The sequence below is a fragment of the Bubalus bubalis genome, chromosome 3 (assembly GCF_019923935.1).
Source record: "Bubalus bubalis isolate 160015118507 breed Murrah chromosome 3, NDDB_SH_1, whole genome shotgun sequence".
NCBI lineage: Eukaryota > Metazoa > Chordata > Mammalia > Artiodactyla > Bovidae > Bubalus > Bubalus bubalis.
In genome coordinates, this window is record NC_059159.1 from 10,885,395 (window position 1) to 10,905,606 (window position 20,212).

At 51.8% G+C, this 20,212-nt stretch overlaps 1 protein-coding gene across 2 annotated transcripts; it reads left to right on the forward strand.

Moving 5' to 3' along the window:
* The first annotated feature begins 41 nt into the window (after positions 1 to 41).
* SLC26A11 (solute carrier family 26 member 11) lies at positions 42 to 17,904 on the forward strand. 2 transcript variants are annotated; one of them, XM_006064149.4, is made up of 17 exons: positions 42 to 197; positions 1,296 to 1,519; positions 2,050 to 2,242; positions 2,608 to 2,693; positions 4,604 to 4,683; positions 5,720 to 5,862; positions 8,418 to 8,593; positions 9,031 to 9,103; positions 11,340 to 11,390; positions 12,451 to 12,511; positions 13,815 to 13,870; positions 14,067 to 14,207; positions 14,759 to 14,886; positions 15,210 to 15,309; positions 15,765 to 15,898; positions 16,231 to 16,303; positions 17,061 to 17,904. In XM_006064149.4, exons 2-17 carry the CDS (start codon positions 1,298 to 1,300, stop codon positions 17,150 to 17,152), a joined length of 1,809 nt encoding a protein of 602 aa, XP_006064211.1. In that variant the 5' UTR covers positions 42 to 197; positions 1,296 to 1,297; the 3' UTR covers positions 17,153 to 17,904. The 2 variants fall into 2 exon arrangements, with proteins under 2 accessions (XP_006064211.1, XP_044794586.1); XM_044938651.2 differs by having other exon boundaries at positions 102 to 241.
* Positions 17,905 to 20,212: the final 2,308 nt, after the last annotated feature.

Sequence of the window (20,212 nt, forward strand, 5' to 3'; positions counted from 1 at the left end):
CGCCCCGGCTCCCCGCCGCGGTCACGTGAGCACCAGAGCCGCCCCGCCCCAGCCTCGGTCACGTGTACACCAGGCCCGCCCAGGACCCGCCCCCGCTCCCGCTCCCTCTCCCTCTCCGGTTTCTGCAGACCCGCTGCGGAGACGACGGGAAACCCGGAGCTGCGGAGACAACCGGAGACCCGGAGCTGTGGCGTCCGGTGAGTGAGCGGCGGACGGCGGCGGGGCCTGGGACCGGGACCGGGTGAGCGAGCCGCCCGGGTACCGGTCGGGATCGGTGGTGGGCTGCCGACTCGGGGGGCGACGTGGGGTCCGAGAGTGCGGGCGCCTCCTGCGGGGACCCCGCTCCCACCCACTTCATCCCCACCAGGTCCCCTACACCCTCCGTCTTGCTGGGGCTAGCAGACCACAGACGGTCAGCCGGCGTGGAATCCCCCCGCCTTAGACCCCAGCGTCCGGGGCAAGAGGCTTTGGGGGTGGGGGGCAGGTTCTGTCCGTAACATCCTCGTGGGGAGCGGGAGTAGGGGGTGGGCTGAGACGGGCTTTGCGCCAGGGGCGCCAGGAGGGACTTTGCGCGCCAGGGGCGCCAGAGAATGCGCGACCCGAATTAGTGGGGGAGCCGCTGACGTTCGTTCAGAACCTACTAGAATACCTAGGGCGCCTCTAAAGATGAAACGCCACAGGTGGGGGTTGGGGTGAGGCGCAGCCTTGGGATGGGAGCCCCCCCACCACAGCGCCGCAGTCTGCCGTAGTGGGTGGAGCCTTCCATGATGCGCACTTGGAAAATCTCAGGACGCTCGCACGTCTAGTCACCCCTCCCACTCGCCGGACAGCTGTGGCTGTCACCGTGGACCTGCTTTTCTCTGCACTGCTCCCCGTTAAATTTCCAGGGAGAGGGGGAAATAAAAAAGGAAATAAATTTTCCTGGGAAGCGAAACCTTGAGTCTCATTAGTATTTAGGCTTCTCATTGAGAAATCTTTTTTTTTTTCCCCCTCGGGCCAGAGTTGATGGCGGAAGAGAAGGCACCTAGGGTCTGGGCAGGTGGGGTTCAGGGAGAGCAGTCGGTGAGGAGTGGGCACTGTGCCTTCTATTGGGGGCTCCTCTACCTAAGATGTTGGTTTCCTGTCTCAGATTAGCAAGGTGTGGGGGAGATTTAACCCGTCTGGCTCCACCCCCTACGTGGGAGTAGACCGGTGGCGCATCTCTTGATGTCTCTGGGCAACCCCCTCCTCCCTTATTGCTGGGTTTTCTGAAGCCCAGACACTGATTGCTGGTCTGTGTCCTACTCCCGCTCCAGACATGTCGCCTCCTATGTCTCCTATGAAGCCACCCAAGGGCTTTGCCCCTATGTCCTGCTGCTGGTCCACTGAGACCATGCAGAAGTGGCTGCCTTTCCTGGGCTGGCTGCCTGACTACACCTGGTACGCCCTGAAGATGGACTTCATTGCTGGGATCTCAGTCGGGCTCACAGTCATTCCCCAGGCACTGGCCTACGCCGAGGTGGCTGGACTCCCTCCCCAGGTGAGATGGCTGCCCCCCCTCCCCTCCTTTCCCCTCAGCCTGACCCCACTCCAGACCTTAGTGCTCGTCCAGGAGCAAAGTAGAAATGCATAGTATCCCCTCCAGACAAGGGAGCACCCTGGGCTCCAGTCCGACAAAGCCTTGTTTTATAACCTAGAGCATGTGATGGCCCTTGGGCAGACACGTGCCCCTGTAACCCTTCTTGTCACAGGCACCAAGCTAGTTCTGGATGGCCTGATGGGGCTAGCGAGATGACTCACCCTGGCTTTAAGAACCCTTTCTCAGGCTCACAGACTCAGACATAAGAACACTAGGCCCCAGGTGGGTGTGGGTAGAAAAGAGGCCCCTAATCACTGTAGGTCCACAACCTTGGATAACAGAGGGTAAGCAGTTTGCCCTGCTTGTATACACTGCTGTGCCCAGAATACACAACAAACAACACAGATTCCTCTGCTCAGTCAGCTATGCCAGGGACCCCTGGGGGTGTGCCATGAGCCTCCTGGGTATTCATTGCTCTTTCTGCCCAACAGTATGGCCTCTACTCTGCCTTCATGGGGTGCTTCGTATATTTCTTTCTGGGTACCTCCCGAGATGTGACTCTGGGCCCCACGGCCATCATGTCCCTCCTGGTCTCCTTCTACACCTTCCACGAGCCTGCGTATGCTGTGCTGCTGGCCTTTCTGTCGGGCTGCATCCAGTTAGGCATGGGGTTCCTGCGCTTAGGTAAGACTTTCAGGCTTTCCTGCCATGAGGGTGGGGGGCTACAGTTCTCCTCCTGGGGATTCCATGCCTTCAGCAGTTCCTTATTTGCATTTCAAGGGCTATCCCAGTGTGTGTGTGTGTGCATGTGTGTGTGTGTGTGTGTGTGTCTAAGGAAGGATAACTCTCAGCCCTTCCCTATTATGCTCAGCCAGGACACTTGGAGAAGTGCTCTGGGGCTCAGTCCATAGTCTCTCCTGTTCTCCAAACCAGCCCAAACAGGGCATGCCCTCTACTAGTCTTTAGCTCTAGTCCAACCCTCACCTCTCCCAGCCCACGTTGAGCCAGTAGGGCTGGGACCAGCATGGTGTTCCCTCTTGGCTGTCCAGGGCTCCTGCTGGACTTCATCTCCTGTCCCGTCATTAAAGGTTTCACCTCGGCTGCTGCCATCATCATCGGCTTCGGGCAGATCAAGGTAGGCACACTAGTTGGCCCTGGGGCACCTACCGGCTAACAGGACTGAGGCCGTGTCCTGATATGTGTGGGCCTGTCAAACCTGCTCTTTGAGGGTCCAGAGCCTGTGGTGCTGACCTGAGTCTCCATTAATAAAATCATCCTTTGGGGGAGATCTTAAGTGATGGCCAAGTTCTACCACAGGTAATTTGGGGAACCCGTAATGACAGCCCCCACACTTGTCAAGAGTTTTCATGCCTAAGTGCTTGGTTCACCTCACAGAGTTCTGCAGCCTCAAATATACACTAAGCCATCAGGTCTTCACAGATCACAAGCATACTGCCAAAATTTTGACAAGCAGATTGCTCCTCCAAGCTAATTTAGCTAGGTTATTTCATTTTTATGTCTCCCCACCCCCAACTTCTCATTCAGTGTTTGTCAAGTATCATGCTCCTTTATGTTTCCATTTAAACATCTGTGGCAAATATTGGAATCAGTAATCATTGGTCATCTGAGGATATCATTTGTTCTCCTTCCACTGGGTTCTGAGTGCCTGGAGGGCAGGGACTGTTTTACTCCCAACGTGGCTGTCCCGAGCTGTGCTGAGCAGAATGAAACTGAGCTGAATCAGAGAGATTCAGGGCAATAGACACATGCACACACCAGGCTCTCCATGGTGTGATTCCCATAGTCAGGCTCCGCTTCAGTCTGGCCGGTGACAGTCTTCAAGGATGGAGGCCAAGCAAGAAAGTGAAAACACAAAGCCCCAGAGGGGTACATGTGAGAGAGACTAGGGTAGCTGACCCATTTGGGTGTGGGACTGAATGCACCCTGCATTTAGTTCTCACAAGTCCCGGAGAGGAAACAGCCTAGAACAATGTGGGTAAATTCAAAGAATAGATTATGTACACACATATGTCAGGGTAAGCTTGGCAAATGCTGTTTCGTGGGATGCTGTGTCCTTTATTCTGGAAACATTATCCTTCATTTTTAGTGTCAAGAATGCTCTTTTTTTCATAACACAGTGAGAGGGCAGCTGCTTTACACATTCCTATTCGACAACCCTAGGCCCTGTCTTCAAAACCTTGACTACATCATGACAGCCCTCTGAGAGCCTTTAGGCTGGGTTGGGTGGGGTTCCTCTTGACCTGCCCAAACAGGAGTCCCCTGCCCAGGACAGAGACTCCTCTCTGTGTCCACCCTCCTCAGTGTCCTTCCCCTTCAATGGCTGTGTGCATAGCGGGTTTTGGGGTCCTTGGAGCCTGACCACCCTGGGAGTCTGGCTCGACTGCGCCTTCTGATCCCAGCCAGATAAAGAACTAAAACACAGAGCGGCGCCCCTTCTCCCTGACGAGGACTGCTGATTTGGTAGGGGCCCCGCGGCCCCACCTGCGCGGTTCAGCCTGCCTGCGCAGATTTTTACTTCCGGTAGGGGGCGGTGCCCGGGGAGGCGGGCCTCCAAGTGACGGACGCGGTCTCGGGCCAATGGCGACGGGGCCAGTGCTGTGGAGGGCGGGCCGCTAGGTGATGGACGAGACCGCCGGCCTCAGGCTGCTGGGTCTGCGCGGGCGGGTCTGGGCCCCAGGACTCCCGACCCTGGACCCTTAACCAGGGCGCTTGTTGAACCAGTTTCCTTGCCTTGAGGTCGCCCATGCTGATTTTCCTCGGACACGAAAATAATTTGCAAAGGCCTGAAACAACGTGAACATTGTAACATGCCCTCTGCGTCCCCTCTCCCTTGGGGAGGGATGACTTTCATCTGCCCGTGGGGGGCTTTGGAAATGGACTTAGATAAGCCCGGTAGAGCCAGCAAGTGTTTTCCCTCAGGAAGGGCGCTTAGGGGTAGGGGACTCCAGCTTTAGAGCGGTATTACGATGCTGCAAGGGAGAGGCCTCGCAGAAGGTTGTCTAACCACAATCTCTCTTTGAACAGAACCTGCTGGGACTGCAGCACATCCCCAGGCAGTTTTTCCTGCAAGTGTATTACACTTTCCACAACATCGGAGAGACCAGGTACCCGGTCGGCTGAGTTTTTACTCCCTGTATTAGTAAGCTCTTCCTTGTAGACCCCCTCCCAGTCCCCTCCCCATTTCCACTCCCAGGTGGCATTTATTCCAGTCCTCTGGGGCCCTGCTGCTTAAACAGGGGCCCCATGAGCAGGACCGTTGGCATCACCTGGCAGCTGGTAAGATATACACACACTGGCCTGCCCAGACCTGCTGAATTGGTCAGGTTGACAAGAGCCCCAGGTGATTGGCCAGCATATTGATTGAAGCTTGAGAAGCTCTGCTCCAGTCATTCCAGTGCGCCGGTCAGTGTGACCCCATGCAGGGCTTTCTCAGATGGTCGAAGTAAGAAGAGACCACGAAAGGGAAGGCAGGCAGTCTGTCACTCAAAGAATTCATAGTTCAGTGAAGAGGAGGACGTAGGGCAGGGAGAGGCCGAGGCCAGCACATATGCAGGTACCCAAGGGATGGACGGCAGGTAGAGGTGGTTCCCTCAGCAAGCACCTCCCTCAGGTGGAGCTGCGTCTCCCAGAGGGCCAGTGGGTTAAAGGAACAAACAGGAGATGCTCCTGGCCACAGGTCAGGACCCTTCCCTGACTGGAGAGGCAAGAGGAAGAAATGACCTGGAGGGAGCTGTAGGGGGAGCTACTTGGAGGGAGTAGGGGAGAAACCCTGTGACCCTCGTCGTTTTCCCATCTGCTGCTGAGGTTCCCGGCCAATAGGATATACCTGGTGGGGGTCACAGCGGGCAGTGGAGATGGAGATGGACTGGTCAGAAGTGAGTCTTCTGGAACCAACGAGGCATTTGTAGCCCAGAGAGCTACAAACTGAAACTGGGAGTGGTAGTGCAACTACCACTGTGATCTGGCCCTCAACCCCTAGGGCCTGCATACCTAAAAAGTTTTGAATAAAGATTTGAAGTGAAATAGGGACACAGATTTCTTAGGAAAAAGAGCATTCGAGAGAGAAAACTTTCCAGCAGCCAAAGGCCAGAAGGCCAGTGCTGTCGGTGGGGTTGGGTGGTGACCAGTGTCCATCTGCAGGGTGGGCGATGCAGTGCTGGGGCTGGTCTGCATGGTGCTGCTGCTGGTGCTGAAGCTGATGCGGGACCACGTGCCTCCTGTCCATCCTGAGATGCCCACCGGAGTGCGGCTCAGCCATGGGCTGGTTTGGACTGCCACCACAGGTGAGGGAGCCTTCCAGCCGAGGGAGCACTTCCACAGCTGTCTTGAATAACCTGGGCTCACGTTGTAGTCACCCCAGGAACTGGAATCCCACCCCTTGAGATTCTCACGTCACTCACTAGGTGGTTCTGATATGCAGCCAACCTGGAAACTGGTTTAGCAGCAGAAGTTCTCAGCCAGGAATGACTTTGTACATCATGCCCCTGCCCCCGACCTGTGGGACTTTTGCCAATGTCCAGAGACATATTTGGTTAGCCCTGTGGGGCAAAGCTGTTTCTGGCATGTGATGGGTGGAGACCAGGGACATCGCTAAACATCCTGCAATGTACAGTCGCCCGTGGCAAAGAATGATCTGACCCAAAACAGCAGTGCAAAGGCTGAGAAACCCTGGCAGGTCTCTGGGGGAGAAAACTAGTTCCACTGAGACAAACTTGTCCCTCTGCAGCTGCAGAGGGTAAGGGCTTTCCTAATCGCTCAGTTGCTAAAGAATCCACCTGCAGTGCAAGAGACCCCGGTTTGATTCCTGGGTCAGGAAGATCTGCTGGAAAAGGGATAGGCTATCCACTGCAGTATTCTTGGGCTTCTCTTGTGGCTCAGCTGGAAAGAATCTGCCTGCAATGTGGGACACCTGGGTAAGATCCCCTGGAGAAGGGAAAGGCTACCCACTCCAGTATTCTGGCCTGGAGAATTCCATGGACTGTATAGTCCATGGGGTCACAAAGAGTTAGACATGACTGCGTGATTTTCACTTCACTTCAGAGGGTAAAGTTTTTGCTTTGGGCCTGGAATCAACCAGAGGATCTATAAAGAAAGGCTGAAATGAAAGGCTGCCAGATGAGAGTTCATGAAACCATTGGCTGGTTGAAGGGCCATCTGTGGGTAGAGGGGGTAAGGGATGGGAGTGGGATGTCAATAGAAATCTCTCCACTGAGGTACCAGTAGGTGACACCGAGATAGAATGGCAAGTATAGCAAAGCAAGAAGTGCTGATATCTAGTGAGCCTTCCCAGAGCTGAAGGGAACAGAAATCACCCCACTTGGACCTACTCCTTGGCAGCCATGAAATCCAGACATGTAAGAAGGGGTGGCTAGATTCTTAGCCCTTGAGTCACTTCCAGATTCTCCAGCTGCTTCTTGGTTCCTGGAGTCACTCACCAGACCCTGTTCTGCAGCCTGAAGGCCATGGTTAAATGTTGAGCACTCCAGATGGTGGGGAGGGTGGAAGAGCACTGGGTTTATATTGAGTCACTTCCAGATTCTCCAGCTGCTTCTTGGTTCCTGGAGTCACTCACCAGACCCTGTTCTGCAGCCTGAAGGCCATGGTTAAATGTTGAGCACTCCAGATGGTGGGGAGGGTGGAAGAGCACTGGGTTTATATTGAAAATTCCTGGGGACTTACCTGGTGATTCAGTGGAAACTGCAGGGTGCACAGGTTCGGTTCCTGATTCGGCAACTATGATTTTGCATGCTGCAAGGTGTGGCCAAAAAATAAAAAAAAACTCTCTGAGCTTCTAAGATACCTTTTTCTGTATTCCTCCAGCCATCTATAGGTAACTTAAAAAAAAAAAAAAAAGCTGTTTAAGAAAAAATAAAAACTCCTGGCTTCAAGTCCTAGCTTAGCCACTTGGCACTTGCATGAGTTGTTTTCAAAATTTTATGCACTTTAGTATAGTCATCTGTAAGATAATGAAAACAGGTTCTATTGTCTAGAAGTTTGACACTGAAAGTGTGGGCTCAGAGCAGCTTGGAAACTTGTTGGAAATGCAGACTCTTGGAAAGCACTTCACAAACATCACTTCTTTTGATTCTCATCACAGCCTTGAGGATAGGATATTATTTTTCCTGTTTTGCCAGTGATGGAAGTAAGGCTCTGAAAGATAAAACAGACAAACCAAATAAGACTTCTCAAGGTCACGTAGGAAGGATGAGGCAGAGTGAGGACTTGCTCCCAGGTAACTTGCCCTTTTTCCTTATCAACTAATCTAGAAGTTCATTGGTTTTATTTATCTCACAGAACTTTTGATTCTCTCTATTCTCTCAACATTGATCTCTCCATTGCTTTTGTCTAGTTCATTGATTCTACTCTGATATTTATTATTTCCTTGCATTGGCTGATCTTAAGTATACCTTTCCTTTTCAAAATCTTAAGGCAGAAGCTGAGGTTTTTGAGTCCTGCCTTCTTCTCTAATACAGTGTTCAGGATAATAAATTTCCCTGTTCAGCACTGGTTTAGCTGCAGCCCACAATTTTGATAGGTTATAGTTTCACTTTCATTTCGTTCTAAATGCTTTCTAATTGCCATTTTGACATCTCCTTTGGATTGTGGATTATTTAGGAGTGGATTATTTCATTTCTCCTTTGAACCAGGAGCCTTTTAGGAGTTAGTTTCCAAATATTTGGTGATTTTCTAATTAGTATTTTACTACTGATTTCTAATGTAACTCCATTATTGTCAGAGAACAAACTTTGTATGTACATACATATGTAGGATTATAATTTTCTCTGGAGATGAGCCTCCTTATCCTGCTAATGTCCTTCATTCTCACCGTCTATCCTAGCTCGCAATGCCCTGGTGGTCTCCTTTGCTGCCTTGGTCGCATACTCCTTCCAGGTGACCGGATACCAGCCTTTTGTTCTAACTGGGAAGACACCTGAGGGACTCCCCGATGCCCACATCCCCCCCTTCTCAGTGACCACTGCCAATGGGACAATCTCCTTCACCGAGATGGTACAGGTAGGTAGAGACGGAACCCAGCCAGTTTGGCCAAGGCTGCAGTGCCCCTGGCCCTGGTTCTATCTCCTGATGCATCAGCTTAGTGTTGGGCAGCTCTGACCTCAGCTCAGACTGCTGCATCCTCAGAAAGGTGCGTCTTTGGTACAGGTGTGAATGACTTCCTGATTAGGCACAGCCTCAAGGGACACGGCGGGTATTTTTTCCGCCTTGAGCCCAGGGGTGTTTCTGCCATCATGGGCACTGGCAGAGCAGGAGTTTGTTGTGTTCTGCTCTGTGTCTTGCTCCTTGCAGTGGGAGTTCACAGCCCTGCTGCTAGAGTTATGTTTGCTTCCGTCAGACGTGGACAAGCCAGTGCTTGCCTTATCAGGTCACTGCCTGGTCAGACCTGTTCTGTCCTTCCCCGGAGGGTCACTCACCACCCCTCTCTCCTCTCTCAGGGAATGGGGGCCGGGCTGGTCGTGGTACCCCTGATGGGTCTCCTGGAGAGCATCGCAGTGGCCAAATCCTTTGGTAAGATGCTCACCACCCGCGCCCTCCCTGGCACCTCAACCCGGAGCTCAGCCTGCCTTGCTTGCCTGCTCTCCTGCTTGCTTTTATCTGCTGATTTTTAAAACTTTGAATTTTTATCCAAGTAACACATGTTTATGTTTTTTGAAAAAAATTAGTGAAAATGGATTGTCAATGAAAAATCTCTTCCAGTGGCTGGAAATATTTGACAGTCCACTCTCTGGACATAAAAGGTCCTGCATTGAGCCTTTGTCAGTTGAACTTTCTGTGTGTAGTATACACCCTTCCGCTGACAGCTAGTCTCAAGCTGAATGTGGAGTCTGAACATTCAGGTCTTGTGATGACATATGAAATAGTCACTATCTATTGTATGCATACAGCTAAGTAATTTCATTGGTCATAATGAAAGGTAAAGAACATTAAGAACGGACACATTTTAAGTATTATCTTTGTTTTTAATGTAATTGATTTAATTTAAAGTTTTCATTTAATTGGTAATAATGGCTGTATTTGATAACCTATTAGCAAAATTCCTAAAAATTTAACAAGGTACCCTTTCCAGGTGTCTGAACACAGCTGGTCTGTCCGCTCCTCACCCCCTCAGAGGCTGGGAAATGTTAATCTACTTATATGCTCGCCGCTCAATACTGATTCCCTCTGCCTGAGCTGGGGCTGCCAAACCCTTCACATGTCTGTCTGTCTTAGGTTCTGTCTGTCTTAGGTTCTTGGACTGTGCTCTGTGTTGTCCATGAGGATGACGTGCTCTTTCCGTTCTATAACAGGGTTAAGTCTTTGTTTGGATCTAATTTGACTCTAAAGGTTAAAATTCAAATATATGACATGTATGTTATTATGACTACCTAAACTGTGTTTACTGCTCAGCCCAGGTTGTGCCAGGATTCTGTTTCTTTCCCTGAAGTTCCAGCATCTGGATCCTTAGACCATTCCAAGGAGACTCTAAAGTAGTGTTCATTCTGAGGGGTTTTCCTTTGCAAACACCAACAATCGCTCAAGACCACACTGCATTTCAGTTTGTAAGCTGTTCAGCTCACATCTTTCTTGTTTAGTTTTTATTTTTCTGATCCTTTTTTTTTTTAAATTTGGAGGGGCATATCTTGGAATCTGCACGTGACAACTGTTACTCATCTTGTTTATTACTTAGAAAACTCTGTTTTCTTTTCAAGTCCGCTGACTTCTGTGCTCATTTGCAAAGCTCATTGCACTTTTAAATCAAGGCTTAGTAAACCACTGCTGGCTGCCCATCACCTAAGAATAGCTTTTGCATTTTAAATGTTTGAAAAAAAATCTAAAGAAGATTAGGATTTGGGGACACATGAAAAGTGTATGAAATTCCTATTTGAGTTCACAAATAAGGTTTTACTTTAAGGTGGTCTCTTGCTCAGTTGTTTCATGGTGTGTGGGTACTTTGTGTTACAGTGGGGAGCTGAGCAGCGTGACAGAGGGTGTGATCCTCAAAACCTAAAGCATTAAAAAACTCTTTTGATTAAAAAAAAGAAAAAAAAACATAAAGTATTGAGGACTTCCCTGGTAGTCCAGTGGTTAAAAGTCTGCCTTGCAATACAGGGGACATGAGTTCGATCCCTGGGTTGGGAACTAAGATCCCACATGCCACAGGGCAACTAAACCCACACTCTGCAACTAGAGATTCTGTGCGCTGCAACAGAAGATCCCATGTGCCACAACTAAGACCTGATGTTGCCAAATAAGTAAATATTAAAACAGAACTAAAGTATTGACGATCTGGCACTTTACAGAAAGTTTGCCAACTGCTGTCTTAAGATTAATGCTCCTCCATGGTTTCCCCCTAAATCTTCTGTTCATCTCTCTAGGCCTCATCTGAGACTCTCTAGTCATCGTGACCTGTAACCAGAGAGCTTTTAGTTTAAAACATCCTTCCCTTATAAAAGCAATATTTGTTGCACAAAATATTGGCAGTTCAGAAATGGATAAAGAAAAGATGAATCACTTATAATCTCCCTCACTACCCCAGTTAACTGCTGGTAGCATTTCACTCTATGTCTTTCTACTCTTTGTTGGTTTTTTTGTAAACACAGAGACACATATACCTTTGCATATATGGATATATTTTATCTGTGTTTATACCTTATATTTATGAAACATAGTGCTGTAAGGAGAAACTGGTATCCTGTTTTACCGTTTCACAAACATTTTCCCAATGATATATATCTAGTAACAATGTTTTGTCCGTTCTCTTTAGCTTCTCAAAATAATTACCGAATTAACTCCAACCAGGAGCTGCTGGCCATCGGTAAGACTCCAGCAGCGGGCCGCTCTCGGGGTGTGGGTGGTGGTGGTGTTGACGCGCAGGGTGCACAGCTGGCCCTGGTGGGGCCCTTGCATCCATCTCAGGTGGTTCAGTTTAATCGCTAGGAGTAGGGTTCCGACATCTCGTGTCCAGTCTGACTGCAGCTCGTTGAGCACCTGCTGTGTACCTGACCCTGAGGGCTGTGGCCTGTTCTGGGTCGAGAAACACCTGGAATGTTCCTCTTGGGCTGGGGGTAGGGGCTTTCCAGGGCGAGGATCAGATGGCTGAGGAATGTGGCCAGGTAAGATCTCAGGTAAGCCTGCTGATCCTACAGGATCTTGGCTGCCTTTGCTCCACCCTGTGGATGAGTTAGGACTCAAGTTGGCCCCAGCCTTCCTGACTGTGGAGGGCTGTATCTTGAGTGTCATCTGCGCTATCTTGAGAGCAGGCCTTGAACCTATGGACTTGCTGTGGGTTTTGCGGGACCAAGGAGACTGGTCATCTTTGTGAAGGCCACTGACTGAGGGGGCTGCTGACAATCCAGTGGTGATGAATGTGGGCTGATTAACTCCATTCTGAGTTCCCAGCCAGGCTCCGGGCACGGGTGTGTCCAGTACCGGTTAATCCAAGTCTTCATTCTGGCTGGTCATCTCATGAAAGGAGTGTGGCTTTGAAGGAACTCAGACCATGAGGGACCCCAGCAGGACTGGGCACTTTGGGCCTGTGCACACTTGCCCTATTCAGCCACCGCCCCACTTCTGGGCAGTGGGATTCCTTGTTCTGTTATACACAGGAAAAGACATATCTAACTCACACAGGCAAGGCCAGGGTCAGAATTGCTTCATAGCTGGAGTCAACCTCAGCACACTGGCAGAGATCGTGGTTTGTTTTGTCCTTCCTAGAGGGAGGGATAACCCGATACAGGGTGCCCCCCTGGGTAGAGCCTCTCACCTCCTGTCTTCTGTTTCTGTTTGGTTTCTGTGTCCTTCCTTTACATCTCCTTTTCCTCTCTGTTTCATGGTCCTTCCCCTGCATGAACCTTTTCCTTCTGTTTTCTCCCTAGGCTTAACCAACATCCTGGGCTCCCTCTTCTCCTCCTACCCGGTCACAGGCAGCTTTGGACGGTGAGTGACCACATGCTCCCTCTCTGTGTCTCCAGGGAGGTCCCAGCCTGGGACAAAAGGTCTTCTTCCGACTTGAAGAACCGGCTCCCCTGCGGGGTCCTTCCCATGTCCTGAGGCCGTTTTCATGGTTCTCCCTATCTGTCTTCTCCCCGTCGGTCAGCTCTGGCAGAGTTCACACAGACGCAGGATGAGGGACTCCCATCTGCTTCCCACCTCTTCGGCTGGCTTTCTTTTACAACAGTACACAGTGTTGGGGGCTTCCCAGGTGATAGCTAGGGGTAAAGAACCTGCCTGCCCGTGCAGGAGACATAGGAGACATGGGTTCAGTCCTGGGTCTGGAAGATCTCCTGAAGGAGGGCATGGCAGCCCACTCCAGTATTCCTTGCCTGGAGAATCCCATGGACAGAGAAGCCTGGTGGGCTACAGTCCATAGGGTCGCAAAGGGTCGGCATGACTGAAGTGACTGAGCATGCTCATGCCCATGCATGGAAATGCTCCTGGCATCTTGTTGCTCGAGTTAATTCCTGAAAGATAGTGGGGGCGGGAAAGACTGCAGCTCTGCCTGAAGAAAGGGCAGACTGTCAGGTGGGGTCACCATATGGACCCCCAAAAAGCAGGAGGGCAGGGTGGGAGAGAGGCCCATGGCTGGAAACAGAAGAGGAGGCATCAGTGCCCAGCCCTCAGGCCAAGTCCCAGAACCCAACCCAACCCTATCTGAGCACTAAACCTTCCTGATACCCCAGACCACCATGTTGAGGGGGCACAGGGCACATGGCCCAACCTCACACATCTCAACCTCTCTGTCTGTAGAGTCATGACAGCCCTGTCTGTCTCAGAAAATTATTTAGGGAGTTTAAAGAAAATCTCTGGTCACTTGGTAGGTGCTATACTAGCATTCATGAAGTAAAACCTCTAACCAATTTTCAAGTTAACTTTTTATATGCGCTTGTTGGCATAAGTGGGTTGCGAACCTGTTTATTTAAGGTCATATTTTGTGCCCCCTGATATCGAGCACAATTACAGCGTTGGACATTTGGATTTACAATCAGGCCTCTCTCAGACATGCCCATCTGTTATTTGGGGTTGAGAAGGCCCAGGAGTCTCCCTTGGTGAGAGGACCCAGTGTGCCAGTGTCTTAAGTCTCTCCACTAGGTGGCGATGTTGCCGAGGGCTCCCGTTTCCCACCGCCCCACCCCTCCCGCCACGGGAGCCCCCATTCCTGGAGACCAGCCATAGCTGTGTGGACCTCAGCTGCTCTCCTGGTCCAACTGACAGCCACTGATGGGTTTCTCTCACCTCCCAGGACGGCTGTGAATGCCCAGTCGGGAGTGTGCACCCCAGCGGGGGGCCTGATGACGGGTGAGCACCCCTCGAGCACACACACTGTGTTCTCCTGTGTCCACGGCAGTGAGATGGGAGGAAAGGAGAGGAAGGAACCCTGGGTGTGGGTGCTGTTGGCTCTGGCGCCCAGCTCTGTGCCCCCAGACGGGCTCCTTGCTGGGTGGGAGTCGGGGCGGCAGGGCCACAAGGTCATGGCGCCCCCACACGCCCACAGGAGCCCTGGTGCTGCTGTCGCTGGACTACCTGACCTCGCTCTTCTACTATATCCCCAAGTCTGCCCTGGCTGCCGTCATTATCATGGCTGTGGTCCCCCTGTTCGACACCAAGATCGTGAGGACGCTCTGGCGAGTGAAGAGTATGTGTCTCTTGTCTGTCGGCCCTGAGGTTTATCAATGATCCTGCCCCTGCTGTCAGCCGCTGCCAGCACCAGCCCAGTTGGGGCAAGGCGGGGGCTTTGGGGTGACCAGCAGGGCCCACGTCACAGCCTCCCTTCACCATCATTGCAGCTCCAGGTCCCCTGAACCTGCAGTTCATTTACTATAACAAGTTTTTACTCTGTTTTGTTTCTCAAAGGAGTTGAGGGATTTACATGACTTCTGCATCCCTTTATCCTTGGTCCCCTGAGAAGTGCCCACTGTGGCCTTGTTCCAGGGGCCGGGGGCCAGGTCAACCAGACAGGGAGGGACTTCCTGCCTCTGACACCCTTGAGCTGACATGGCCTATCAGCAGCATCAGTCCCCAAGTTCTTGCAGGGAGAGGTGGACCCTTGGGGGCTGCTTGGGGTCCAAGACACCTTTACTTGTTACATGAAAGCCATACCTGAGGCATCCTCATAGGAGGGCTCAGGTAGCCAGGAGCTGAACTCGCCGAGGAGGGTCCCCCTCTCAGCTAGACCCCCTCTCCCAGGGCTGGACCTGTTGCCCCTCTGCGTGACGTTCCTGCTCTGCTTCTGGGAAGTCCAGTACGGCATCCTGGCAGGCACCCTGGTTTCTGTGCTGATTCTCCTGCACTCCGTGGCCAGACCCAAAATACAGGTAGCCCATCTGCCTCCCTGAGGGGGGCCCACCAGCCTCAGGGGGCCCAGTGGGGTGAAGTATGCCATGGGGTGGACCCCTTGATCCCACTGTCTTACACTTTGACTCTCGGTGTGATTGTGGCCCGAGGCACTGCCGAGTGACCTTTCACCTGGTGGATGGTGTGACCCTCCTGCATTAACCGCACGCTGTTCTCCTGTGGTGCATGGGGCCATGGGTGGGGGCTCCCACCAGCTCTGCACTCTGCATCCACCCTAAGCCTGGCAGAGCTGCCCTGTTGAATTGGCCTCCGGGGCTCACTGGCTTTCCCCTGCTGTCCCCAGGTGTCAGAGGGTCCAATGCTAGTCCTGCAGCCGGCGAGTGGCCTGCACTTCCCTGCAATCGAGACCCTCCGAGAGGCATTGCTGAGCCGGGCTCTGGAAAGTACGTGGCCATGTGGGCTGTGGTCATCCCCAGCTCCCCACCACCTTCTCTGCACCCAGCCTGGCTCCTGCTGAACCCCAGATCCTGCCCTCAACTGTCAGGAAGGAGCTCACCTGCCCTTGGGTCCAGGAGGTCTCGGGCATTTCAGAGTTGTGTCCAGTGAAACCCCCACCCCCGCCGTCTGCATGCACTAAGGGTGGCAGGTCCCCACCATGTGTCCCTAAGGGCACACTGCTTCTGGGAGTTGATATTTAGGGGAGAAAGGGGATTGTTTGTCTGCCGTTTGAAGGAAACAGTTGCTGCTGCCCCCAAACAGCTAATGGCTCGGGTCCTTGTCCTTTCCCTTTCCCATTCACACTGGGGACGTGCTCCTGATGGTCTCGCATGGCCTCAGGCCCCTGGCCAGGGCCTCCTGTGGTGGCCTGCACCCGGTGTGACCTCTCTTCTCCCTCCAGCATCCCCGCCGCGCTCCGTGGCCCTGGACTGCACCCACATCTGCAGCATCGACTACACGGTGGTGCTGGGGCTTGGGGAGCTCCTGGAGGACTTCCACAAGCGGGGTGCCACCCTTGCCCTCATTGGCCTGCAGGTGGGTATTGGCACCTGCTCTGGAAGTAGCCTGGTGAGGGCTGTGTTGTCACCTTCCCCGTGTCAAGATGAGGCTACCGAGGCTCAAAGAAGCTGAGTGACTTGCCCAGCGACACAGTGAGGAAGGTAGCCGGGCTCCTGTCTTGTGGCCTCAGGCTGCAGAGCTCTGCTCGCTTCCGTTATAACCTGTGCTTGCAGAGCACTCGTCTCGTTGTCCCCCAGAGAGTATTCCCTTAAGACAGGTTCCTCTCGCGGAGCTGTGAGGCAGCCCATGGCGTGGCGTGCTGGGGCGGCAGCGCTCCCGCCTGGAGTCAGTGCTCATCTGCCCCGCAGGTCCCTGTCCTTCGTGTCCTGCTGTCTGCTGACCTGAAGGGAGTCCTGTACTTCTGCACCCTGGAAGAAGCAGGTGAGCGCAGCCAGTCAGCACAGAGCCGCAGCAGCCCAGCTGCCCACGCCTTGGGGGCCAGGACAGCAGGACTGCAACCCTGGGAGACAGGAGGGTCAGGGCTTGAGTCTGAGAGTGGGGCGCACTCCGACTAGAGTGAGACAGTGGGCAGGTTGTCAGGGGGCCTTTCTACTCTGGGGTTTTATCTTTTAGGATTGTATGTGAGGCATAGTTCACAAACAGTGAAATGCACAGATGCTAAGTATGAGTTTGAGTCCTGATAGATGAATGCAGTGGTTGTCCAGTTAGGGTGGAGATCATCTCCATCATTCCAGAAATTTCCCTCATTCCCCTGACTGCCACTGGGAGTAAGTGCTGCTCTGATTTCTTCTACCATCAGTCAGCATAGCCTGTCTTAGAACTTCGTGTAGTGGAATTCTGTGTCTGGCTTCCTTAGCTCAACCTGGTATCTGTGAGATTCATCCATGTTGCTGCTAGAAGCAGCCAGAAGCTGATCCGCAGGAGCTGGATAAGCAGGTTAGGCCCAGCCATGCCAAGGAACCCGCCTGGCAATAAGGAGGGTTATCATGGCACCGAGAGTGGTGAGGATGATGATGGAGACTTAGGTGAAACCAGCCCAGGGCTGGGGGCACCAGCCCAGGGACCTTAACTCTCTGCATTCAAGGTCCCCCAGAATGCCAGCCTTTAATCCCATTCCTTGAACTGACCCATCCTCACTTCGCTTTTTTAGTGTTTGAAAACCTTGTGTTTTCTGCAGAGAAATATCTGAAGCAAGAACCAGGGACCCAGCCCTACAATGGCAGCGAAGACTCTGTTCCGGAACACAAGATTGCCCTGCTGAAGGCCTGAGTGGGCTGCCAAGGGGCGCCCGACATCAGAGGGTCTCCCGGAAGGTTCTTGTCACTGTGATGCCGGATGCCGCCTTGCAGATGGATCTGAAAAACCTGGGCAGGTGACCCGGAGGAGGAGGAGGGCAATGGTGTGGAGTCCACAGGTAGGACTCACCCCTTCCTCTGAGGTGACCGAAAAGGTACCTCCCTGCTCTTCCCTGTATGCGAACTCTTTTTAAAAGAGTGGTTAGGAGAGAGCCTTCTAGAATGGCAGACCAGGTGAGAAAGGAAAGGGCGGGGATTTCAGCGTGGTCTAGGAGAGGAGCCCTCTTCTCGCCCCAGCGCCTTCCTGGATTTTGGGGGAAACGGGGAGGGCGGGCATCTCTCAGGTGGGTTCCCTTCTTGATGGCGGCGGCTGTGCTGTTGTTGAGAGGAAAACCAAGGTTTGCCAAAAGACTTAAAAGTGTCTGTGGAAAGTAACTTTGTTGTGTTTTCTAAATTTAAAAAACTGATAGCTTTGGTGTTTTTGTAGAATCCATACATGCTTATTGTAAAAACTACAGGAAATCTTCCCCTCCCCCATCCACTTTGGCGATAGCTCCTGACCTCTGACCTCCACTGTACACGTACATGTGTGTACTTAGCATGTGGATGTGTGTTTACAGTCATGTAAATGGGATCATTTCATCCGTGGTGCTCTGTGACCTACATTTTCATGCGGTCATTGCTGTGAATTATTCGTTGTGGTAATAAATGGAGAAGACATGATGATCAATGGCTCCATGGTATCTTATTCCATAGATGCGTCGTAATTTACTTAGCAAACCCTCTAGACACGCCTGTTTGGAATTTGACTTCCATCATTTTTAGCAGTAAATCCCAGCTGAAGGAGGTTATGCCCCTGGACTCGGTTTGAGAAAGAACTCACAGTGCAATGGCCCTGGATGGGGTGCCCTAGAGCCGCCAGTGTTCTGCCCAGGCCATCGTGGCCAGTGTCTGAGCAGAGTGAGAGTCCAGGCCTGCTCACAGTACACAAGTCTTTTCAGATTCCTTGTCCTCCATCTTCTGGTGTTTCTCCTTCTAGGCCCCTGACCAGCCAGTTAAATGGTTGACCCCTAGCCACACAGCACCTTTCCTTAGCTTAGGCAGTTTATCTTTTTCTACAAGGCCAGCTGTCTTAAAAAAAACCAACAAAATTTTTATTTTGTATTGGTATAGCTGATTAACAAACAATGTGATAGTTTCGGGTAAACAGCGAAGGGACTCAGCCATGCATATACATGTATCCATTCTCCCCCAACCTCTCCCGTCTAGGGTAAGGCAAGCGTGTCTTGAAGCTGCCCACTGGACCACATTTGCCCAAAGCTGGGATGGAGGTGTGGTCCCTTTTGGGCCTGTGCCCACATACTGAGCCCACCTATTCTGGAACTCAGAGATCATCCAATTCACAGGGCTGGGCAAATTGATACACTTGGGTGGGAACAATTTCATTGGAAACCCTCACCATCTGTAACTCAGCAGCTCCAATTCTCAGAAGCCACTCTAGCGAAACACGAGCCCATCTCCCGGGAAGCAGGCCAAGGATGTTTATCACAACCTCATTAGCAATTTTGGAAAATGAAAGCAACCTAAGTCTTGACCACGGAACATGAAAACTGTGGAAGGTCACATGGTAGTTAAAGGAACGAGGTGGTGTGGATACTAACAGATTTTTGAGTGGAAAAAGCAAGTTGCAGAGTGATACCAATCTTGAGATAACCATTTGTGTGAGTACACTCTGTAAACAATTCTATGATACATGTATGAGACTTTGTAAAGTCCTGGAAGGATAAAGATCAAGCTCATGGCAGTGTTTCCTCCTTGGGTAGGTAAGTAACTATACTTGTATGGTTTAATGTTTCAAAGAACATTGTATTGACATATGGAAAATTATAGGGCTTCCCTGGTGGCTCAGACAGTAAAGAATCTGCCTGCAGTATAGAAGACCCGGGTTCAATCCCTGGGTTGGGAAGATCCCCTGGAGTAGGAAATGGCAACCCACTCCAGTATTCTTGCCAGGAGAATCGCCACAGACAGAGGATCCTGGCGGGCTACAGTCCATGGGGTCGCAGAGTCAGATGCAACTGAACAACTAAGCACAGCACGTTGAAAATTATAATAAAAATGAATTTTAGAAGAGAGGTATGGAGAGAATTTGATGTCAGGAGATGCAGGGCTGGGTTCCATCATCCCAGCTCATCAGCTAGATAAGCTCTCTGAGCCACGTGACTGTTCGGATGACGCAGTTGATTACGCCCTTCCTCGCTGTTGACAGGATTCCCCAGTGGCTCAAACGGTAAAGAGTCTGCCTGCAATGCAGGAGACCCGGGTTCAATCCCTGGGTCGGGAGGATCCCCTGGAGAATGAAATGGCAACCCACTCCAGTATTCTTGCCTGGAAAGCCCATGGCCAGAGGAGTCCGGTGGGCTACAGTCCATGGGGTCTCAAAGAGTCTGACACGATGGAGCGACTTCACTTTGACTTTCACCGTTGACTGTGTGGTGACATCACCAACACCACTGCAGTTTCCTGCCTCACCTGTAGTGAGTGTGGCCACGTGACTAAGATCAAGTCAATAGTGTCTGTTGTGGGTTGAACTGTGTCCCCTGCCTCACAAAATTCATATCGCGTCCTAACCCCCAGTACCCAGGATGGGACCTTATTTGGAAATGAGATGTACTGTGTGTTCAGTCGTGTCCGACTCTTTGCAACCCCATCAACTGTAGCCCGCCAGGCTTCTCTTGTACATGGAATTTTTCAGGCAAAAGTACTGGAATGGGTTGCCCTTTACTCCTCCAGGGGATCTTCCTGACTCAAGAATGGGAACTACATCTCTTGCGTCTCTTGCATTGATGGGCATGTTCTTTACCACTAGTGCCACCTGGGAAGCCCTTACTTGGAAATAGGGTCATTGCAAATGTATTTAGTTAAAATGAGTTCATACTTGCAGTAGGGTGGGCCCTAATCCAATATGGCTGTGTCCTTAAAAAAAGGGGAGGGTGGCCTAGTGGATAGGATTCCACACTTTAACCACTGTGGC

Excerpts from the sequence above, each read along its gene's own strand:
- SLC26A11 (XM_006064149.4), top strand. The coding sequence starts at position 1,298 with ATGTCGCCTCCTATGTCTCCTATGAAGCCACCCAAGGGCTTTGCCCCT. Across the intron at positions 2,243-2,607 it reads CATGGGGTTCCTGCGCTTAG|GGCTCCTGCTGGACTTCATC; the intron begins GTAAGACTTTCA and ends TTGGCTGTCCAG. Across the intron at positions 15,310-15,764 it reads GCTGAGCCGGGCTCTGGAAA|CATCCCCGCCGCGCTCCGTG; the intron begins GTACGTGGCCAT and ends TTCTCCCTCCAG.